The sequence below is a fragment of the Camelina sativa genome, chromosome 10 (genome assembly GCF_030686135.1).
Source record: "Camelina sativa cultivar CO46 ecotype springtype chromosome 10, ASM3068613v1".
Lineage (NCBI taxonomy): Eukaryota > Viridiplantae > Streptophyta > Magnoliopsida > Brassicales > Brassicaceae > Camelina > Camelina sativa.
This window is the reverse complement of record NC_141889.1, coordinates 10,696,123-10,720,367: the sequence shown is the minus strand read 5'-3', so window position 1 is coordinate 10,720,367 and position 24,245 is coordinate 10,696,123. Positions and strand designations below refer to the sequence as shown.

The following is a 24,245-nucleotide window of genomic DNA, read 5'->3' as shown; positions in this document are numbered from 1 at the left end:
TTTTGGAATAGCGTCTAAGCTGGTGGACTTTTCTTAATGGGCTTAATTCTTACTAATTTAGCCCAAATAGTGAAGTTCCCATTTTTATTTTTCTTTCCAGTTTCGTGTGAAGATTTGTTGGGATCCTTTTGTCTGGTCTGATTGGGGAAAAAGCATGGAGGAGAAGTAGAAGTTGTGGTCTAAAGAAAGAGAGCAAGTTTGTTCCGATTTGTGCAAGAGTTTTGATTAGAATGGGTTTTTTTAAGAAGTTGGCTGGTGTGTTTGGATTTGGCCAGGAAGTGTTGAAAGATGACGATGATGATGATACTGGAATCAATGATTCCGGTGACGTTAATCAGCCGAGATTTCGTGAAACTGGACTACCAAGGAAAGGATTTGGAGTTCCAGTTCAAGTTTCTGTTGAAAGTTCCAATCTTGCTCCTCCTCTTCTTCATCCTTGCGCCGCCGGAGACGGTGGTATTCAGGTTTGAACATTCTCACTTCTGGAACTCTTGCTATATTAGTGGTTGATTGTTTTATTATACTGTGGATTCTAATTATAGCTATAGAGTAGCTTTGAACTTGATTAGTAAGTTCCATGTTCATGTACATGGATCATGTTTTTACATATTTCTCAGCTTGACTCTCTTTAGCATAGTTTACAAAACTGATTTCGATATTCTCTCTTTCTGCTTTAGCATTATTGCATTATTGCTCGCTCAGAACCCAAATCTCCAATTGAACTTTTGAGATAGGTATCTATCCTTCACTGGCTATTGTAATAGAAGCAAAACTAAACACGTTCACATTTCACTATTCTATGACATTAGACAACGACTTGGTATCGCTTCTGTTTTTATTGTTACTACTCTGGTTTGCTGTTACTTGATTTCTAATGTCAGATTCTCTAGCTGTATTGGTCACTCTATTTAGTACTTGGTAGTGAAGTTTTCTCAGTTAAGAGCTTGCATTGTCTTCTTGGATATGAATGCTTCTGTCACACACTTATATTATTATAGCTCTCTCTCTTGTGTTGAATTAGGGACTAAGATGGTATACAAAACGGCTAAGGGTTGATGAAGATGGAGATGTTGCAGATGAGTTTTTGGAAGAGGGCCGAGACAAACCGACAAACGCAGAAGATGATGATCATAACTGTAATAAGAATATCCCAAGACTCCAAATTAAACGCAAAACGAAACCTGCAAAAGTAAGAAGACTAGTTGTGTCTTGTGATGGGAAACTCCAGCAGTGTATTGAACATCAAGGGAGGTTATTTATAGTATGAATGATTCTGAAACACAGAGAGGTTTAGGACAGGTTTCTGTTTCATCAGCAACTAGGGATTGAATGTGTAAAGAGGAAAGCAAAACAGACGTATTGGCGAGAAAAGGGCAATGGTCAGTTAGCTCTGTATGTGTCTTTGAACTATATTCCAAGTTGGCTTGTCGAGTCTGTACAAACTGATTTGATTCATCTGATTTGTTTTTATCGGAACTCTCCATAAGAAAATTAGTACTTCATATCTACTATGAGAAACGAGAGTTTGACAACAACATTTGAACAGGCCTAGTGCCAAAGGTTCCATTGACCATGCGAACAAGGAACAACAATGGTAGCATTTGTTTCCATATGAATTATATGAATCCAGTGCATAAAGAGAGATCCTGGAATTGTCATTTTTCAGCGCATGTATTTATTATGGTTCTAACTTCCAATGGAACAACAAATCCTTTTGTTTTTTTGGTTTAATCATGAACCCATCTTTTTTGATATTTGTATTGCTAATGCCTAATTTCATTTCCCTTCCAACTATCCATTTTCTGCCACGTGTGGAGATCTCACATGAGCCACGTGGATAACACACGAGAAATCTGAAATCTCAAAAAACCCAACAACACGGGAACAGCTGTTCTGTTGCATCGAAAGATCTATTACCTCTACAAATAATTTCACTACAACGAGATTGGTATTTTTATTTCGAGAAAAATGCCAAAAAAAATCTCATGTTATTTTTATTTGGAAGTTTAATATTCAATGGTTTTGTATTGGAATAAAAATGCTTCATATATTTCTTTGATGCTTTTTAAAACATCATGTTATATTAGTTTGTTGAATCAAGCATCCGACTTAACAGACGTTAATTTGATTAACGGAATCTCTAAACCGGATTAATTAAACCAAGCACGTGGTTAATTGGTGTTAATCGAAAGACAATAATACCTTTAGTTATCTCCCCCAAATCGATTTGCTCAAACCCTAAAAACATAATTCCCCAATTTCTTTTCTTCTTCGTCGTGTGGGTTCTTCTTCGAACAACTTATGGATCGAGTGATGAGTGAAGGCGTTTGTTTCTCTTGATTGGGTTCAGTGTTTTGGGCGTGAATTCTGAGAGTATCGCGGAGATGAGGTATGTCGATTTCAGGTTTTTAGGTTTTGGGTTATCGTCGATTGCAATTTTGGGGGTGATTTCAATTCTTAGGGATTTTAGGGTTCATAGATTCAGATGTTAACGATTGGGTGGGTGAAATCGTTCATAGATTATATTATTTTTGATTGGGTGGGTGAAATCGAGATCAATTTAGGGTTCATAGATTTCAATTCGATTTCTGTTTTTAGGGGCTTGTATGTACTAATCATGAATGTTTTCATGTTCTGTGTAGTGCTTTCGAGTGTTTGAAGTGCAAAATACATTATAGAGGAGATGTATCAAGCAATGAGCAATCATTCGACTACATAGGAGGAGATTCGAAAGACATGTTAGTGGATCCCGATTTGTTGACATGATCTATCTTCAGCGAGTTTTGCGTAGAGAATGAAGTGTATGGTGAAGTCGAAGATGTTTGGTATAAGATTCCACATGAGGACATAAGTTCAGCAAGATCAATTGACAAAGACAAAGATGGTGGGATTAGGGAGTTGTGTTGTGAAGCTGTTATTGGTGGTGAAGTCGATATATACATCGACAATGGAGTTTTTGTATCAGAACCATTCCCTCTTACAAATGACGGTGTTGGTGAAGATGTTGCAGCTGAGTAAGACGGAGTAGAAGATGATGCTGAGCCCAATCACCATGGTGAACAAAGAACCAATGAGGAACAAGTTCAGCAAGATGATGGGATAGATCCAGTAGAAGAAGGAAGGCATGATGATCCTCGGTTTTCAGTCTTTTTCGAAGAAATTAACAATGGGAGACAAGATGATGAAGCAGCGGGTAGGGATGAAGCAGCATGTGATGTGGAAGCAGCATGTGTTAATGAAGCAGCATGTGATGTGGAGGAAGAAGATGGAAATGATGATGAATTTGAGAGGCAATGCTTTGATGCTGAGCGTCCAGATCATGTGATGGACACAGACGATGAATGGGATGCATTTGATGAAGAGGAAAGGGTGACATCAAGAGCTAAATACACCAAGGATAAAGAACCTTATATGTGGTTATTGCAGAAATTTCACAATGGCGAAGAGTTCAAGGATCAGCTTCTGCGGTATGTGTTGAAGACAAACTACGATGTGAAGCTGTGTAGATGGGGTTCATCAAAGCTGGCCGCTATATGTAGCCATGAGAATTGCAAGTGGAGGATATACTGCTCAGCTCGTAAGCGCACAAGTAAGTCGATAATTCAAACTTATGTCAATACTCATAACCATGGTCAGAGTGGGAAAGCTAAGATGTTGAAACAAGGAGTTATTGCGAGGATGTTCAGAGATGAAGCAAGACGAAGACCAGGATTGAGGTGGACTGATATCAAAGATGAGATAATGATGAGGGACACACTATCAGTAGCTAAGTGGATATGTCAAAAGGCAAGAAGAATAGCATTAGATATGGTGATAGAAACCCAAAAAGAACAATTTGCGAAACTCTGGGATTATGAGGCTGAGTTGAAGAGGTCAAATCCGGATACACAAACATCGATTGTCACCATCCCTCAAGCGTATGGTAAGCAACAGTTTGACAAATTCTACATTTGTTTTGATGCCTTGGAAGTCTTGTTGTCGACCCATCATTGGACTTGATGGGTCATTCTTGAAATGGGAACTAAAAGGCGAGATCCTAGCGGCTGTTGGGAGAGATGCAGATAATAGAATCTATCCTATTGCTTGGGCAGTAGTTAGAGTGGAAGACAATGACTCATGGGCGTGGTTTGTTGATAATCTGAAGAAGGATTTAGATTTGGGGTTGGGGAGTGGGTTGATTGTGATTTCCGATAAGCAGAAGGGGTTACTTAATGTTGTTGCTGACTTGCTTCCTAATGCAAAACATAGGCATTGTGCTCGTCACATATATGCGAACTGGAAGAAGGCACATGGTGACTACTCCCATGAAGGTTATTTCTGGGCAATTGCATATAATCCAGTAGAAGGAGATTACCGGTTTAACATGAGAGCTCTGAAAGCTTATGATGAAGCTGCACATGATGACTTGCTGAAAACAGAACCAAAGACGTGGTGCAGAGCCTTCTTTAGTGGTCATTCTAGTTGTGAGGATGTTTGCAATAATTTATCTGAGAGCTTCGACAGAACAATCAAAGATGCTAGGAAGAAGCCAGTTTTAAATATGCTTGAGGATGTTAGGAGACAAGCAATGAAGCGTATTTTGAAGAGACGTGATAATACTGGGAAGTGCCAAACTAAGTTCCCACCTCACATCATGGCAATCGTTGAGGCCAATCACAAACATGCCAAGTTCTGTTCAGTTCTCAAAAGTAGTGAGAATGTCTACAAGGTGATAGAAGGAAGTGGTAGCTTTGTGGTCAACCTTCTGCATAGGAGTTGTGCTTGCAACCAATGGAATCTCATAGGAATACCTTGTCCCCATGCAATGTATGTCATAACCGAGCATAATCGTGATCCAGAAGAGTAAGTTTTGATATTCACAGAAGCTAGTCATACATTGTTTAACCTGAAAACTGACCATCCTTTTTACACTGTAGCTATGTCGATAGACATTTTCTGACAACTGTTTGGCAAGCGAACTACAAAGACAACATTCAACCTGTGAATGGAGAAAGATTGTGGCTTGGAACAGATAAAGGAGCTATTGAAGTACTTGACAAAAGAAAAAAGCGTGGGCGTCCTAAGAAGTATGCTAGGATAAAGGAACCAGGTGAATCATCAACCAATCCGTCTAAGGCTACAAGGGAAGGACAAACCGTAACTTATACAAATTGCAAGCAACCAGGTCATAATAAAAGCACTTGCAAAAATCCGGCTGTACAACTAGCTCCTACACGCAAAAGAGGGAGACCAAGAAAGCGACTGGTAAGTATAGTTATTGATTCTTTCTCTTTTATTACAACTTTCTGGTTGTGACATTTTAGCGTTTTCATAGGATAATTATGATCCATGGAGCATACACAATGTACCAAAGAGGTGGCAGCAAGCTCAAACCCAGTCCACTCCAACTGTTTCTCAAAGTCAATCCATAGAACAACCTCAGCATTCAAGTGCTCCAGCAGCTGGTAGAGGTCGTGCTCGTGGACGTCCTCCTGGAACTAAAAATGGTGAAGGCAAAGGTCGTCTAAGAGCTCGTGGTAAAGGTCGTGGCAAAGACAAAGATGAAGCTCCAAAACCTCATGTTTTCTTTATGTCTCCATGGACTGATAAAGTCTTTGATGTTTGGCAACCTAAAAAAAACTAGCTCATGTATTATAGGTTCTGATTGATTAGGATGGTACGATGATGTCTTTAGGATGGTTTTTTGGTGGGATCCTTGTTTTTTTTGGTGTGGGATTCTTGTATGTTCTCAAACTAAACGGTTCTTTTGGATCAATGGTACTGATTTTTAGGAAATATCCATTGCAAATAACATCAAACAGAGATTCACCATACAACAGACTAAACGAAAACAACAATAACAAACAACAACTACAACCCAAAATAGCCTTCTACTTTCCCAATCCTAGTATCATTCCAATTACTGCAATGAACCCTCTCCAAGACAGCACGATGAACTGTCGGAGCATTTTCTCTCTCTCAGAAGCTGTCATAACTTCATTTTCAAGGTGATTCTTCTCTTGCTCGTATTTGTTTACTAATCCAGTATGCATCGTCGTCGTCGCACCACTCAGACCATGTTCATTCATGGCTTTTAGAGATTCTTTAAGCAGTTTGATTTCATCTTTCTGATGACGAAGCTCATCTCTTGCTTCTAATAAGCTAATCTTCTGCCAACCATACGGCTTCTCTTCATTTGCCCAACCAAAGAACCCATGAACAGCACATCTGTAGAATCTTCTTCCTGGATTATCATTTGTCCACGATTTTACAACAATAGTCGCTTTTCCACAATGGCAGATAGGACTCCCACAATGTCTCCCTGAATTTGCATCAGACCCAGAATTTTGACTCATCACTCGATCCATTGGTTGTTGGATAAAGAAGGAAGGCGATGAAGAAGATAATCAAATTGGGAAATTTAGTTTTTTAGGGTTTATTATCTTAAAACAATTTGGGAGAAGTAACTAAGGGCACTAGTGACTTTCGTTTAATCCCAATTACCCACGTGTTTGGTTTAATTAACTCGGTTTAGAGATTCCGTTAATCAAATTAACATCTGTTAAGTCGGATGTTTGATTTAACAAACCAATATAACATGATGTTTTAAAAAGCATAAAAGAAATACACGAGCCATTTTTATTCCAATGCAAAACCATTGAATATTAAACTTCCAAATAAAAATAATATGAGGTTTTTTTTGGCATTTTTCCCTTTTTATTTCTATTCTTGGATTTTTCTGATATCTTATTCCAACACAAAACTCGATGTTGAATGAAATTTTTTACCCAGAATCGTAAATAAATCTTTTTTTTTTGTCAACAATCAATTATTTTATAAATAATTAATTCTTATATACATATAACATATCCCAAGATACTATTTGGTTTTCTTAGATTACGGCGTTAAACGAAGTTAAAATCCATTATGTAAAATCGTATTTTTAAATTTACAAAAACTATTCGTAGGTTTAAAACTAAACCAGCCACATAGAAGAAGAAAAATATTACACTATTTCCCTTCCAACAAGTCCATTTAAATGAGCTGTATATCAAACCACAACTCTCAGGTCTCAACCCGTGTCATCATTAATATTGTTCACGTTTTTATTTCTCTTTTGGCAGAAGATTACGGTTTGAGTTATATTTTTCGTGAACGTACGATTATTAACAAATATTTCCTCAAACCAAAGCTGAAAAAACTACTATTTAGTGTATCTTTTCTGTTTTGTTTCTTAAACTGATCTTACCAAGTAAACGTGGCAATAATTAATCCTCGCAATGCAAAAATCTATCATCTCTATAATATATTTCTGACAGTTCGAGATCTGTTGCTTAATTAAAAGAAAAAAAAAAGATTGTATCGTAGCATTCAATGATTTTTGTTTTGTCGTTCGAAGTCATCAATTTACATGGTGGTTTCATATTTAGGGGTTAACGTGGCTTTTAATTCATATATAATGTGAATTTAAACACAGTTTATAAAAATAAATTGTCCCCGTGCAATAAAGAGAAGGTATACATGTGTTATGTGTCAACGTTGGTACGACTTTGAAGATACAAAAGGTCAACTTTAGTTGAGAGTTGAGACAGTGAAAACTTGTTTTTGACTTTCTTACATGTATCTCTCCACAAGACCACAACTATACAATATTTCTACAAAAACATTTATGACAAAACAAGAAAAACAAATATTATGTTCTTTAAGCTGTTTTTGTTTGTTTGTGTGAGTTTTAACGCTAAATTGTAATTGAAAAATATATGTATAATCTCTTTTTATTGTGTTATTGAAAATAGAAAATCGAGTAAGGGATTTACATATCTGATCTCTTTTTAGCCTAACATAATACCTCATATATTCTTGGTCCGTCCATAACTAATTCTCAATTCTCGCTTACATAATCAGATTCATACTTATTTATTTTATTTTGTTAGATTGATGTAACTAAAAGTGTATGTACCCACTTGTGAATTTTATAATCTACGAGGATGTACAACGTATTCGACTAAGATCTAGGGGTTGGAACTATCTATTTAACAATAGGTCCTTAACAATATTAGTACTAATTGGGTGACACATGTATATAATTTATACGAATGGTTATCTCTTAGGATACTAATTGGATCTATAAGTTTATAACGAATATCATTATGGAACGTTTGTTAGTTTAATATCTTTTTCAATAACTTTTGACTTATTTTGTTCGGCCTTGAGAAGTCGAGAGAAAAAAGTACTCTTTAATTTAATATTAACATCAATAATTGCAAGTCATGTGAAACCCATTTATTTAATCTTTCCTCACTGGCCAAAAGAGAACATTATTTTTGTACAAGTAATTATGTAAAAGCCAATGTACATATAGACATAAAATAAAACATCACGAGTTTTGTATATTTACTATTTTGATTACAAATTATACTACCAATACAATAATTATATATAACAGTGAAATCATAAAAATCTCTTCGAAAGAATAACATTACGTGAGATATAAAAATTAATCATTAAGCGAAACCATTCAAAAAGTTTTAAAAGTCTTTTCATATATGTATCTTAAAAATGACAAAATATCAAATTTACACCCTTAATATAATCGCCATTTTGTAAGTCACACGACACGTAATTCTTTTTAATTACCAATCGAACCTAAAAGAGATTCTCGTAGTTCAACCAACACTATCACACGTATTAACTTGTTTTCCTCTGGCCGGCTATATAGTTAATGCATCGCATACGCAAACCATAGATCCATCACTCTATATACATATGCATATATATATATATATATATACACAAAGAGCTATATATAGAGAATACACTAACAACACATTCTATTCTTGTATACTCTTATTACAAAACAAGGAGAGTGAGAGAGAGAGAACCACTTTCTCTCCCTCATCAAAATGTCCAACAAGGTTCACGTAGGGAGCGTGGAGATGGAGGAAGGTTTGAGCAAGACGAAATGGATGGTTTTAGAACCTTCTGAGAAGATCAAGAAAATTCCCAAAAGGCTTTGGAGGGTCGGAAAAGATGATCCGAGGAGAGTGATACATGCCCTTAAAGTAGGTCTTTCCTTGACACTTGTCTCTTTGTTATATCTTATGGAACCTCTCTTCAAAGGCGTTGGAAGCAATGCTATTTGGGCCGTCATGACCGTTGTCGTCGTCCTCGAGTTCTCTGCCGGTAAATTTAACAAAATATTTCATTATATATACACATTCAATTTAAAATCAAACATATATAGTAATGTAATTAGTTTGTTAAAAATAACATTTTGATTAATTTCTTGAGTCTTTAATTAGGTGCAACGTTGTGCAAAGGGCTTAACAGAGGATTAGGGACACTTATCGCGGGATCTTTGGCATTTTTCATTGAGTTTGTAGCAAATGATTCCGGAAAAGTCCTTCGAGCTATCTTCATTGGCACTGCTGTTTTTATCATTGGTATACAAAGTTTCCAAAATATATGTACCCATTTAATGCCTTTCTTGTTGTCCAAATTGGAGTCTCTAACCATAAAATAATCTCTAAATTTATAGAGACATCTTTATACAAAATCTATATAATAAAAATAAATTTACTGACTAATCTATGTTCTCTTTGTAATATTTCAGGGGCGGTTGCAACATATATAAGATTTATACCATACATAAAGAAGAACTACGATTACGGTGTTGTGATATTTCTCTTGACGTTCAATCTTATAACGGTGTCAAGCTACCGAGTAGATAGTGTGATAACCATAGCACATGATAGATTCTACACTATAGCCGTTGGTTGCGGGATCTGTCTTTTCATGAGCCTTCTTGTTTTTCCGATTTGGTCTGGTGAAGATCTACACAAGACCACCGTTGGTAAACTCCAAGGCCTCTCTCGCTCTATAGAAGGTATGTAATTCCCGAAAATATAACATTTTAGTGTTTCTCAATCAAATTATTAATAGATTCATCTAGTCAAATTATACATAGTTGATATATTTTTATAATTATATGTGTGTAGCATGTGTGAATGAGTACTTTGAGGAGAAAGAGACAGAGAAAGAAACATCAGATTCAAAAGACAGAATCTACGAAGGGTATCAAGCTGTTTTGGATTCTAAATCCACTGATGAAACACTTGTAAGTATTTATATATATATGTCTATATGATTATCAAATATTTCAAAGATATCTGTTTTTTTGTAAATGATATAAATATACGAAACTAAAAATGATAATTCAGGCATTATACGCAAATTGGGAGCCAAGACACAGTCTACGTTGTCATAGATTCCCATGTCGACAATATGTTAAAGTTGGAGCTGTTCTTCGTCAATTTGGTTACACTGTTGTTGCTCTTCACGGTTGCTTACAAACTGAGATTCAAGTAAGGCTAATTACATTAATAACAATGTAATATTTTTGTTGGTATGAACTTATAAGTGAAAACTAATTTTTCCTATATTTGTTAAAATTAATTATGTTTTCAAGACTCCAAGATCTGTTCGCGCGCTTTTTAAAGATCCTTGTGTAAGACTAGCCGGAGAAGTATGCAAAGCTTTGACGGAACTCGCGGATAGCATCTCCAACCACCGTCACTGTTCACCGGAGATTCTCTCCGATCATCTTCACGTGGCACTTCAGGATCTTAACTCCGCCATCAAGTCTCAGCCTAAACTCTTCCTCGGCTCTAACCTTCATCGCCACAACAATAAACAACAACACGCCAATAACAAACACCCAAACGGTACCGTTTCGCAGCGCAACATCAGCAGCATTGGAAAAGATCGAAACGGTGACGTTTCTTTTAACGAAACCGGTACACGTAGTAAAGTTACAGAGTCGGGTTTACGCCATGGCCAAAACGGAGCCGTTTCACTCTCTAGCTTTAGAACTGACACATCAGCTTTAATGGAGTACCGGAGATCGTTCAAGAACAGCTCTGAGATGGCGGCGGCGGCGGGAGAGAGGAGGATGTTACGGCCGCAGCTGAGCAAAATCGCGGTGTTGAAGAGCCTCAAATTCTCGGAGGCTTTGCCGTTCGCGGCGTTTGCGTCCTTGCTGGTGGAGATGGTGGCGAGGCTTGATAATGTGATCGAAGAAGTCGAGGAACTGGGGAGGATCGCAAGTTTTAAGGAGTACGATAACACGAGAGATCCGACGGCTGAAGATGTCCGATGCGAAAAACCGGCGAATGTAACGATCAGTGTCAGCGCCGCGGAATAAAGCAACGACGGCGATATATATAATTTAGTGTTTTTTATAGATTAGATTAAACCGATCGGTATAAAAGGATCGATTTGATCCGGTTTGGTATGATTCGGTTTTCAGAATTTACTAATAAGAAAATTATTATTTTTAAGTTGTTTCTTAATTTCAGTTTCTTGAATAAAACAATTTTGTGAACTTGAGAGGTCTCTGTTTAAGACAAAAAATTAACTTCATAAGACCGATTCTGGTCTGTCAATTTTTATTATGGAATTAAGTGTAATAAAAAAACTTGAAGGGCCCAACCGGGTTCGAACGGGTGACCTATTGATCTGCAGTCAATTGCTCTACTACTGAGCTATGGACCCAATTTGATATTACCCTAAACTGTTAGGTGTATTTATATATATACTAAGTACAGTTTCATAAATCATTTACTGTAATAAATATTTTCCAAAAATGAGTTTGTCCGCAATATTAATTGGAGGGCTCGTAACCTAGTAAGAATAATGTTTTTTTTTGAATTTTAGTAAGAATAATAATCAGAACAAAAAAGAGTGCATATGAAGAACAAAACTATTAACTTTAAAAAGTCATTTGTCTGCTTCTATTTTTTTTGTAAATCTATATTAACATTTTTGAAGTACATTTTTCTACTCTTTATGTTAAACTAATTAAAAAAGTATTCACTACAAGTTTGGACAAAATAACAATTAACTAAAATATTTCTAAAATGGCAAAAATAATTTATTTCTAAAATATTTCTTCTAAATCAATTTATGGAAAACAAAGGAAACAACTTTTAATTCGTTATAATTATACTTTTAATTCTAATATAATTGGTAAGTTGTTAATATTTTGTGATCTTAACATAATGTTTGTTTTCCCAAAATATTACCAAGTCGCATAAACATATGGTTAAGAGTTTTTTTTTTTTTTTGGTTAAAATTTATATGGTTAAGAGTTTATTCTTAAAATATATCATGTGATAAATGATTAAGAGTAATGCGGATGTTTAGCATATTTAAATATACAAACCAAATTTTACTTAACTAGCAAGATTACATTAAGATTTATTCTTAGTAAACCTAAAAACCTATTTGCCAATCAGCCGATTTCATTTTTCAGTATAAATATTGTACGGACATAACAAATTCATTTCACCAAAAACTCACCATTCTCTCTTTTACTTTAGAACCAAAATCTACTCTTAGAAAGGTAAAACAGAAGTATCCTCTCTATATTTTGTATGAAGTTTGGTGTAAAAGTATAAGTCTCATTAATGAATAAAAACTGTGATACAAAGTGTATTTATACTATCTAGGAGTATATTAGAATAACTAGACAGTATAGAGTGATAGGGTCCCGGTTGTAGATGCGAGAGTCTGAAGATGTTGTACTAGCTCTAACTGTTGTGGTTTTCGTAGCGCTGATGGTTGCATACATGAACGGGTTTATCAATCTGGTACAGCTGGTTTGTTTCCTGATCAGCGTCTATGGTCCATACATGTGAGGTGCATGTGATCCATCCAAGCCATAGGTTATAATTTATATATTATTATAATATTATAATTTGTAAATAGAAAAATGATGATCTCTCATCTATATATAATCATCTTTCACCTTCCTTTATTTTATTTTCTTGTTTTTTTTTTAATTTTATTTTGGGTGTGTTTTGTTTATTTGTAAAAAAATGAACCATCTTCTAGGATGATGATGCAGCAAGTACTGTTGTAACTATGGCTTGAAGAATATATATATAATGAAAAACGGTTACCTATATTAACATTTTTAAAGTACATTTTTGTTATGTCCTTTTAGTTTTGTTTATTTAAAATTTTATTTACAACATTAACCCTTCAAAAGTTTCCAAAAATAACATTACTTCAGATTTTCTTTCCTAAATATTTTACATTCTATTTCAACTAAAAAATTACAACAAAATCAATATGGAAACACAAAATATGATATATTTAACTACAACTTCTATTGAGTATTGAAAATATTATATCTATGAATCTTTTGCAAACCAAGAAAATAATAATTTGATTCCTATTTTGTTTTAAAAAACCTGTGAGTTTTGATTCTTAACGTAAGGAAAACTTTGATTCACATTTATTTAAATATTATAATTAATATATAAACTTAATAAAATTTTAAAATATTACGAATATGTAAAATTAAAAAAGTTCAAAATACTATATAATAGATGGGTTATAAAGACGACTTGTTGGAATTATTTAACTATCATTAAATTTGTGTTAACACGGGTTAAATCCTCATTTTATTATTTGTCAACAATATTAATATTAGAATATTTGACATATAAAAGTAAGTTGATTTAACTAAAATTGTGTAAAATAATTAAATCATTAGGAATAATGTGACTTAATCATAGCATATAAATAACTTATTATGTATTTAGATCCCTTATTTTTTTTTGTTATAAAAAAATTAAAAATCAAAATAAAGTCTCACACTAAACAAAACAAACTAAATATAACAAACAAATAGTCATGAAATATATTACGGGTTAAAAATGAATACAAATATTTAGCTAAACAAACGGTCGAAAAATTTAGTTATTCTTCTATTTGCAAAACATCAAATATTTAACAAAAAAATATAATATAAATATAAATAATAATAAAAATTATATGTACTCGCGGGTTAAAATCTAGCCATTAGTTATTGTTGTTGCATGTGTTCGTGGATGTTTTAATTTTTTTTTTGAATCCTCAAAATCCAAAGAAAAGATAGAAGAAGAAAAAAACAAAGGACATAGGAATTTAATCATTTATTTTGAATCCGATCTAGATACTATTAAAAAACAAAAAAAAAAAACATGAGACCTTAAAATAAACACTAAAAAAATATATGTATATGTGACCCACGGCAAAAAAAAAAAAAAAAACTTCTTGGGTTTAAGAGTATGAAATGAAATTGAAGGGCCAGACAGATTCAAGGCGGAACTCAGGTTTCAGTGTTGGGTTCGTCATTTTTCTTGGTCAATTTTAGTTTCAAACCGAAGAAATGAATGGTTTCTTTTCTCAACGTTTGCTCCAAATTCTGCATTTCTCTGATTTTAAAGATGAAACCTTTTTTTTTTTGGAGCAAGGAGATGATGGTCTAAAAGATGGGGTCGGTGGATTAGAGATTCTGTGTGTGTGTTGTGTTGTTGGTTTCACTTTTCTATGGGATTCACAGGAGTTTATGAAGATCTGCGGCCATGGTGGAAGATCGATTTGCCCAAGATATAATGAACGCGAGAGTGGAGAATTGGGGTTTTGTAAAATCAAGAGCAGCAAGATTGAGTCTTTGAGTAACGATATGAGGGTTCGAGATCAGTCCGTGAAGTGGGCGGATTACGCCAGTCTGTGTCGTCGCAATCACAAGATTGTCACAATCAGGTACATGTCTCACTCTCGGAACCTTGCCTTAGCAATATTAGGCCTAAGAACTTGATGAAAAACGTAGAAATGGCAGTGTTTGATGGAATTGGTGTGTACAGTTGGGTTGCTCGTGTTGAGCGTTTCTTTAAACACAGTGGAATTCAGTCTTGGAGGATCATCGAGATGCATCATTGAATCAATATCAGTCTCAACCTGAACTAGTTTCTGATGCTTTACACTCTGAACCGGGGAAAGTGAGTTCAGTATTGGAAGATAGAGAAAAGGTGGATAGACAGACAGTTAATTCACAAGATCATTAAGATGGTTGATGTTAATGGTGATGTTGAGAGGGTTGCAGGAAGAGAGAAACATCACGAAAACTTGTTCTGCACACAAGATGTTTTGTAAAAAATGTCTTTAGATAAAGACAAGCTGAAACAGAGAAAGAAGATGAAAGGTTTGAAATCATGGATGTTCAAGTTCAAGAACAGTTTCGAGGCACAAAATTCAGCACCAGAACAACTACGGTTTCTAGATATAGTTGCAGCTGCGAAAGGAACAAGAGACGGCTTGCATAAGCAGTGTACTTTGTGTGATAGTCATGAGCTGCAAATGCAACAGCAGAGAAAATGTTCTAAGTTCTGGACATTCAAATATAATAACATGGCTTTACGAGGAGAGAAGATTCTAATGAAGCAGAACCAGTCCACTCACAGAGGAAAAATCAAGTTTGAACATATTAAGCATGCTTGTTGGCTGATTCAATGTAGAGAACCTAGTTGCTATTTGTCAATGTTGCTTCAGAAATTCCAATTTGTTGTTATGGACTTCTCAAAATTCCTTCTTCCTGCACAAATACTGTATCTATGTGTTGGCTCCTTGCGCGAGTCTAGGGTGAGTAATTGGAGCCTGAAACTCCATGACTCTTCTTGTAATCACACACTTGTACATCCGTTTTTTCAGCTTGATGATGCCTAAGACAAGCTACATGCAGAGATAGTAGAAATGCTCTGCTTCCTTCTTCCTACACAAATACTCTATGTTATTGTCCTTTCGCCTTGTAAAATCTCTGACAATTACTGGAACAAAAGGTCAACTTTTCATTACAGTTATCTCGTATCGAACAGCTGTTATATATTATTTGGAATACATATATGGAAGATTTCTTTATCGATTGTTTCCTTGAAAACTAGTAGTATTACCTAAAGTTGGTTATTATTTTCTGTACCAATTCTATGATTTTGCTGTCTAATTCCATTTATATAAATGTATTTCCCATTTTATTCGTTTGAACATTTGTTTTCAGCTCAAATTCCTTATTACAAAGCTGAAGATGACACAACCCATTATTATTATAAAAAAAAATAGAGAATATGAGACCCATCAAAAGGTACGTGATTAGATAGAATAATATCTTAATTAATCAAAAACTGAGAAGAGATAACATAAAGCATGAATTCTACAAGATCCGTCCGTCAAAGATAATTACTCTTGACGGTCGTTTCCAAGGGGGGGGGGGGGGGGGGGGGGGGGGGGGTTTGCCACGTAAAATAACACGAATCTTGTAGAGGACCACATTAGAGACGACGGACCAGCAAAATTTGATCACAAACCTCAACACAACAATGCTTGGCTCGTTTTGGTTTTTAGGCAGAACTAAGTTGATCGCATGTGTTGCTGCACATAGGAGGAAGAACAAAAAGACGACATACTTGTGATTTGATGCAGCGGCTTTGAATTCATCAGCTTGCCAATCTTCAATACGATTCCTGAGATGCCATTTCCTGAAAGGGAAGGACCGAGTTCTCGGCCCTCCTACAACCATGAAGACATAGGCAGTCATCCAACATGCTACGGCGGTGTTAACATCGGGAGCATTCCCGCGCTCCTTTAATAATTCGACGACAGACTCCATCATCCTTGGTCGATGCCAAGAAGAACAAACTCAGAAGAAGAAGAAGAAGAGATCTCACAAAATAACCTACCTTTGTAACAAAGCAACTTCTTGTGTGTAGACCAATTCTTTAGTCTCTTATATATATATATAAACCCTTCTAGTATTTTATTCTACAATTAAGGAAAAGATTACGTGCATTGAACATAAACACCTATATTTATGACCATATCCCTTTCTCATAAAAGGAATGTTACCTAGTCTATTATGTAAACTAAGTTAATTGCTATTAACGAAAATAAGTAAGTTATATTGATGCTTTTAAATTTATTTTTCTTATTTAAAATCATTACATTAAATAACGTAAGAGGATACTTTTCTTATGGAGTATATCTTAAATACTACTCCCTCCGTTTTTTTTTTTTTTGTTGTTCTAGAGATTTATAGACAAATTAAGAAAATAAATCAATGTTTTATTATACTCTTTCTTTAATACATTTTCTAATTTTTTTATTGGTCAAATCATTAAAATAGTTGAAATAAAATTGGTATTTTTATCAAACATATGCATTGGAAACTTAAAATGACAAGTATTAGAAAACAAAACTTTTATTCTAGAATGACAACTAAAAAACGAGATGGAGTATAAATTAGTTTATTTGAACAAAAAATAACTTGTCAATAGTACCATTATTCCATTTTTTTTCTTTTCAGTTTCGTTTATACTTCTGGTCTTACAATTTGAACTATGGAATTAAGTATAATATCTTTTTTTTTTTAAAAAAGAACCCAACATGGTTCCAACTGGTGAACTATTGATCTGCACTCAATTGCTCTACCACTGAGCTATGGACCAATTTAGTAAAAATTGCCAAATATATAAACGTTAAAACTGTTTCGTAGATCATTTTTAAATGAATGAATTATTCTTGTAAATTTAAGAAGAATGATATATATAGTAAGCTCACGAAAAAAAGGAATATCGTTAAAGGTCTTTAACAAATGAGAAAATATACTCTTTTCGCTTTTGGGCTTTAATACATCTTTAAACAAATTGCTGCGTCACTTTTACCCCTTTATACATAGTTTTCGATAATTTTTCATCTTTACATCTTTATGGATTTTTAAACTCACATATTTACATAACTTTTGAAATATGAATTGGTCCCAAAACGATTGCTTTTATAGAAATTTTTGGGATTTTAAATGCAAATGATTGTTATCACTTCCACAAAAGTTGATCAAAAGTTATATTTTGGTCCAATTAATGATTGAGAGAAATAATGAAATATGCATATATCATACTACATTCATACCAAAGGCATCCGAACATAAAAAAACAATTAAGACTGTACAATAACGTTACATAATCCTATTAAAAATACAAATAAGAAATTTATAATACTGAATCCTTATATTAGCAAACAACAATTAAAAAAAAAAAACTAAGATAATTAATTTTTCAAAATAAAATAGTGATAAACGCTCACAACTAGTTCTTTTTCCAAGACAACGACGTTAAAAGGAGTTTTTGTCCTAAGAAAGACCCAACATTTCTTCGTACCTAAAAATGGTTTGAGTAAACAAATGAAGCGGTTTGGTCATATTCATAATTTATCCATGTTTGCTGATCAATGTACTGGTCCACATTAAAATAAGAAGAGCTCGCCGGAAATTCCACGTGGCTGTTTGCCATGTTGACCGGAATATTGTAGTTGGGAAAGTACTCGGAAGCAACCTCCTGAATCTGAAGATAATCCTATCATTATAGATCACAAAACCAAAAACACAAATCAGCCCACTATAGCATGTGCATTACTAGTATTTAGTGTATACAAAACTATTTTGGTTTAGATAATAGATGGTACCTTAGACGAATCAAGGATGAAATCAGGAGAAACCCAAATGCTAGAAGAGTCGTTTGTAGTAGCAGAAGGCTTGAACGATTGAAACTGTGACGCTTCATCGCGACAAGGAGAAGTTGCTAGGCTAGAGTAACCCGAACCAATATCTTGTTCGCTTTTATTTTTCAAACTTATTGAATTGGTCTTGAGTTCATTCTTCTTAGTTACGCGACATATCACAAAAGGTCCCTGAAATTCAAACATATATATATGGTTTTGCAGGTTTCTTTCCATTAATTAATTGAAATGAGAATATTATGAAGTACTTGGATAAACAAGGAAAAAAAACTATAATTTCTTACCTTGCAATTTAGTGATTTTTGTGAAAGATCATCATCGCATAAACGATATTCATGCATAAACCAATTAGTTCTGTCTCCTAATGGGGCACGACCTTCATAGAAAACTAAGGTCTTCCGGTATCCAATTATACCACGCGAGGATTTACAAGTTATTTTCCGGTCTTTACCGGTTGCTTTCCAATAACCCGCCTTTGTAGCTCTATTGGTTCGAGAACCGTTTTGATACTTTTTGTCTTTTGGGCAGAAAAAAAACCATTCCAAATCCCTATTGGGAAGAAATGATTTATCTAAAAATAAAACAAAGATAAAAAAATTAAACAAGTTATCTAAAATTAAAACATTAAAACATAATTATATGACTTAAGTTATGGTAATCAAAACATTGTTTTTTAATCATTATAAGTACCTGGTAACTCCCAAGGATCAAATTTGTAAAGCTCGATAACAGGAATGACTTCGAGCTCAATCTCAAGGCCTTCTACTTTTCTACTCAAGTAGTAGCCTATGAGCTCTTCGTCAGTTGGATGAAATCTAAATCCCGGAGGTAAAGATGAACTTCCCATTTGCATAATTCACACTTGTTCCTTGCAACACAAGAGAGTTGTCTCGAGGGAGAGCAAATAATTAACTAAGTACCGAGGCTAAATCTATCGACTGTTTGGAAAATCCAAAAATAGATACTTTTTTCGACACTCAATTTGTTCTCAAGAATAAGCTGTAACTCACGTTGATTGCATCCTTTTTGTGACAAGATCATTGTCTGAAAGAGATCGTATGATAACAAAACGAAGCAAAATAAAACAAAATGTTTAACCCCTAAAAAAAAACAATAGACACCAAATGAAGGTAATAATTTGGAAATAACGAGGAGTAAGCAGAATTGTTGTGGGTCAAAAGCTCAGGAAAAGGGTTCTCTGACTTTGAACCGGAGATTTAACTATATAAGAAACAAAAAAAGAAGTGATTAGTGAGTAAATTAGTTAGTTAGGAGAGTGCTTAAGAGAAGAGAAGGTTGGTAGAGTGTTGAATGGTTGTGAGGTGATTGATATTTATAGCACAAAGGTTTGCGAAACTATGTGGGGAAGATTAATTAATAATATGTCAAATATGTTATAGTATCATGAAACAATTTAATATTTAGAGGGGAAAACTATATAATACTATAATTTGTATAGTGCCGTTTAATATTGAGAAGACAAAAATAACTGAGACACACCGAAAGCGGATAAAGACATTGCTTGTCCTAAAGAAGTCCCAAAATTCCAAAAGAATATGGACCTACCTGGTCTCAAAGCTAATATTGACTTGTTCACACTTCACACATCAAAACTTGTGTATAATTTATTCAAAGCTTATTTTTCGATAAGCTTATGTGCATGTCAATCTTGTACACTGTATATCGTAGAAATGATATAAACCTTAATTCTGTTTCGTTTTATTTTCATTTCTTTGATATAACGGGAAATATTTTAGTTTTAGGTAAAAAAAATACTCGGTTCTAATTCCTTTTTTTTTTTTTTTCGTTTTTCATTCTATATTCTAAACTTTTTCTTGATTATTTTGAAGGGGTACTGTAAGTAATTATGTTCGTCCTTGTCATCATGAGTAAGACAAAATAGCTTTTTATTAGTGTAACCACACTTTCGACTTTTATAAGACATAGAGGATTAGAAGAGATAACACAACTTTGACGTAAAGAAATTTTTGTTTATTATTTCCTTTTTACCGGAAATATGTTATTGTTTAAGATGTAAAGTTGTAATTTAAAGTTAAGTTCCCATTTGTGTAAGACCCAATAACTGAAATATTCAAGAAAAACACACAAAAGGAACATTTTGGGAGGGAGAAAAAAACGATGACTTCACGAGATGGAAATCTAAGGTTAGTTCTATATACACGAAGAAAAGTGCACCATGTAATTTATACGATAGCTAGAATATTCCCCGATACTTTAGGAACGGTCACCGTGACCCCTAACAGTATATTAAAGAGAACACAATGGAGAAAAGAGAACACGAAGAAGACAAAGGCAACAAAAATGAAGAAAAAGGGATAAAGCATGAAAATATCTACGTCATATGGTAGGAAAAACAAAAAAGTAAGCCTACGAAATACGAATAACGGATCTTCTATGTTGACTACACTATGTCACTATGTAGGAACAAATATTATCTATATCAAAAAGTACCATATATATTTGAATATGTTTGATTACTAATGTCTGGGGTTAAATTCATATCAGTAGTCAAATTTGCATTATACAAAATTTTGCTGTTTCTAATCCTATATGGATGTAGCTACCGAAACTAATAAGATAAATATCATAGATATGATCAAAATACGCCAACCCACCATAATGGTCAGCGTGTTTTTATTTTTGCCAACAAGTGTATTTTTCTAGTCCACGAATCCGAAAAAAGTATATATGTATATATTTTAAATCATCTATATGCAAAACTATATTTGTTGATTTGTTGATCATTGTCAACTTAGTTAATCTTTTTTTTTTGGTTGGTTTTAATGTTAACTTAATTAATCTTATCAATGGAACAACTATTGCTTTCACTATAACAGTTATACATAGGTTTTTTTTCACTTGTTCAATCTAAAAAATATATTCAAAGTTATTGTACTACTTTGCTTGCAACTATCTGTATTATTGTATAAAAAATATTAAATTAGTATTGAAGAAAAACATATATTGACAAAAGTGAGGAATGGGAAAACTGTTATTTATGTGCACCTCAACCAGTGTAAATAGTTCGTCACTCACAAAAGAAAAGTTTTTTAGAGTTACGAAACTAAAGTTTAGAAAATAAGAAGATCCCACAATGTACTTAAAAAACTTCATCTAAAAATTAATAAATTCTCCGTGTTTAGAGTTTGGTCATTCCTCAAAACTCATGGAGAAAAGGACGTGGGTTAAAGGAAGTGAGTTGTAAAATCATACCAAGCAATAGTCAGTTTCTTATAACAAATAATTTTTTTTTTTGTTTCTACTACTTTATTAAATGATAGATGTGCACAAATCTTTTAAATCTATAATACATACGTACATATGTGTGAGTTTGCACATGTTCAATTGTGTCAATAAATGTTGGTCATCATGTAGCACATTGTCTTACTGGTATGTGACATATTTGTTTTCCCGCAAGAACTAAACGTGAAGGATTACATATAGCAAATTAGACAAACAGAACAACAATAAAATGTAGTACGTTCCATTATAAATAAATGAAAATGTACCAAAAAAAGTTAATATTTTAGGAGAACAAATGGGGACTTTAGATTTTCAGTTTGCACTTAACATTTTGAATTTTGAATTAGGTATATTAAAATGGAGTAAAGCCGTTTGAAGTTGAATATTTTTGAGATATAAGATTATTTTAGCCATTTTTTTAGAATAAAAAGAGATAATAATTCTTACTGATTTGGATTACAAAAGTATACATATAAAAAAATATTAAGAAGCATGGGTAATTAATCATCAAGCATTAAACTATTACATATCCAAAAGTTTTAGTGTCGACCCTTTAGACAGACTGAGGTTTTAATGTATGTGTTGTCTCTTTTGTGCACAAACTCCATCCTAGAAGAAGTATTAGAGAGTAATTCCATTTTGAAAACATACTTACTATTCATTATATGAAAACGAACTTGTATATTTTAAGTATGGCATAACATCATTTACCATTTTTTCCCTGCTATTCCATCCACCACATTTAGAAATTGTTTCAGCTGTTACAATCCTGAGCCATTTTAAGACATTGAAGCCATCAGGCGCCAGCAGATGTGATATTGAATTCGGCCTTATTGCTGATATTTCTAAACTTTACCGGTACAAGAAATTTCTTATTCGAACTTTGGTTGAGGTTATTATTCTCTCTGACTTTATTTTCCTATGTTCCCATTGTTTTAAAGATATGGCATCACTATCTCTATTGTTAGTTACTCACATATGCTTAACTGGAATTTCTTGGCAGATGCTTAATCCTGACCTACTCTTCAAACTAATCAAGAATCTTGAAACACCGAGGCTTATATATATACGGACGAATACTCTAAAGGTTATCTTGGTTATGCATTGATGAAGTGTTTAGAAATTTCTGAGCTTATGCAAAGTCCTGATGAGTCTTGTTTTGCTTCAAGATTCAGAGAAGCTCTCTGGCTACACTGTAGTATGTATATCACTATGTAGGAACAAATATTATATATATTAAAAATTACTATATATGTTTGAATATGTTTGGTTACTAATGTCCAAGGTTAAATTCATATCAGTAGTCAAATTTGCATTATACAAAAAATTTTGCAGTTTAATTTCTAAATCCTACATGTATGTAACTAACAAAACTAATAAGATAAAATATGGTAGATATGATCAAAATATGCACACCCACCACAATGGTCAGTGTGTTCTTGTTTTTGCCCAACAAGTATATTTTTCTATTCCACGATTCCGACAAAAAGTATATATCTATATATTTAAAATCATCTATATGCAAAACTACATATATTTGTTGATTTGTTGTTGATCATCGTCAACTTAGTTAATTTTTTTGTTGTTGTTGGTTTTAATGTAAACTTAGCTAATATTATCATGTGGAACGACCACTATTGCTTTCACTATAACACTTATACATAGGTTTTGTTCTCATTTGCTCAATATGAAAAATATATTCAAAGTTATTGTACTATTTTGCTTGCAGCTATAATATTAAATTAGCATTAGAGAAAAACATATATAGACAAAAGTGAGGGATGGTAAAACTGTTATTTATCCGCACCCCAACCAGTATAATAGTTGGTCAGTGGCAAAATAAAAGGTTTTAAGAATTACGAAACTAAAGGGAGTCAGTTGTAAAATCATACCAAGCAATATAGTCAATTTTATATAACAAACAAACAAATTTATATTGTTTCAACTACTTTATAAAATAATCAGTACAAGAAAATAGTCATCTTACAACATTGAACATTGTTGCAATAAGTCAAGTATATTATTGCAAACATGATATTGCAATAAAATTGAGACGAAATATCTATTGTTGCTATATGAATGTTGCAAATTCGTATTTGTTACAAAATTATTGTAAAAATTGCAATTAATTGACTTTTTGCGTATATGTCGTATTAATCAATAACTAGGATCGGATCCGCGCTACAGCGCGAGAAAAATTTGCATATTATTATAGCGATATATTATCATGTGATTATATTATATGTGTTCTAATCTACCTTGTACCAGTGTTAAGAGATTTCTATAATGAATACAATTTTTGTTCCGGAGTACATTTTACCACAGTTTTGTAGTCTGTGGACTAATATAGAGATGAGTATTGAAGGTTATATACAATGGAAAATGAACAAAAAAGCAAAATATAAAATGAGGTTCTCGAAACATGAACATAGGAAAATATTATGCATAAATTAATAATATAGTTGGTAGAGATATACTAATATGTATTATTGAAACGACCTGACCCGGGTTTTTTTTAAATAATAAATAATAATAATAGTAAATAAACTATAACTAGTGATCGCATACTCACTAGCCACCTAACCAAAATCACAACCAACAACGGAAAT

At 33.5% G+C, this 24,245-nt stretch overlaps 4 protein-coding genes, 1 long non-coding RNA gene, 1 other non-coding gene and 1 pseudogene across 6 annotated transcripts; 4 read left to right on the top strand and 3 right to left on the bottom strand.

Moving 5' to 3' along the window:
* The first annotated feature begins 83 nt into the window (after window positions 1-83).
* Window positions 84-1,491, top strand: LOC104718528 (uncharacterized). Its single transcript, XM_010436294.2, has 2 exons — window positions 84-464; window positions 1,022-1,491. The coding sequence occupies exons 1-2, from the start codon at window positions 231-233 to the stop codon at window positions 1,265-1,267; spliced, it is 480 nt and encodes a 159-aa protein (XP_010434596.1). The 5' UTR covers window positions 84-230; the 3' UTR covers window positions 1,268-1,491.
* A 1,230-nt stretch (window positions 1,492-2,721) lies between these two features.
* Window positions 2,722-5,623, top strand: LOC147935974 (uncharacterized; annotated as a pseudogene).
* Window positions 5,624-5,870: 247 nt separating this feature from the next.
* LOC104720269 (uncharacterized) lies at window positions 5,871-6,347 on the bottom strand. Its single transcript, XM_010438202.1, has one exon. The coding sequence runs from the start codon at window positions 6,345-6,347 to the stop codon at window positions 5,871-5,873; it is 477 nt and encodes a 158-aa protein (XP_010436504.1).
* A 2,374-nt stretch (window positions 6,348-8,721) lies between these two features.
* On the top strand, window positions 8,722-11,362 carry LOC104718527 (aluminum-activated malate transporter 12). Its single transcript, XM_010436292.3, has 6 exons — window positions 8,722-9,162; window positions 9,282-9,422; window positions 9,593-9,865; window positions 9,978-10,096; window positions 10,200-10,343; window positions 10,448-11,362. The coding sequence occupies exons 1-6, from the start codon at window positions 8,883-8,885 to the stop codon at window positions 11,180-11,182; spliced, it is 1,692 nt and encodes a 563-aa protein (XP_010434594.1). The 5' UTR covers window positions 8,722-8,882; the 3' UTR covers window positions 11,183-11,362.
* Window positions 11,363-11,460: 98 nt separating this feature from the next.
* Window positions 11,461-11,532, bottom strand: TRNAC-GCA (transfer RNA cysteine (anticodon GCA)). Its single transcript has one exon. It is a non-coding gene; the product is annotated as a tRNA-Cys (tRNA).
* A 2,487-nt stretch (window positions 11,533-14,019) lies between these two features.
* Window positions 14,020-15,728, top strand: LOC147935973 (uncharacterized). Its single transcript, XR_015569193.1, has 2 exons — window positions 14,020-14,574; window positions 14,676-15,728. It is a non-coding gene; the product is annotated as an uncharacterized LOC147935973 (long non-coding RNA).
* A 1,993-nt stretch (window positions 15,729-17,721) lies between these two features.
* On the bottom strand, window positions 17,722-19,714 carry LOC104718526 (NAC domain-containing protein 71-like). The gene is made up of 4 exons (XM_010436291.3): window positions 19,063-19,714; window positions 18,657-18,943; window positions 18,319-18,543; window positions 17,722-18,209 (listed from the first exon to the last, which is right to left on the bottom strand). The coding sequence occupies exons 1-4, from the start codon at window positions 19,223-19,225 to the stop codon at window positions 18,015-18,017; spliced, it is 870 nt and encodes a 289-aa protein (XP_010434593.1). The 5' UTR covers window positions 19,226-19,714; the 3' UTR covers window positions 17,722-18,014.
* Window positions 19,715-24,245: the final 4,531 nt, after the last annotated feature.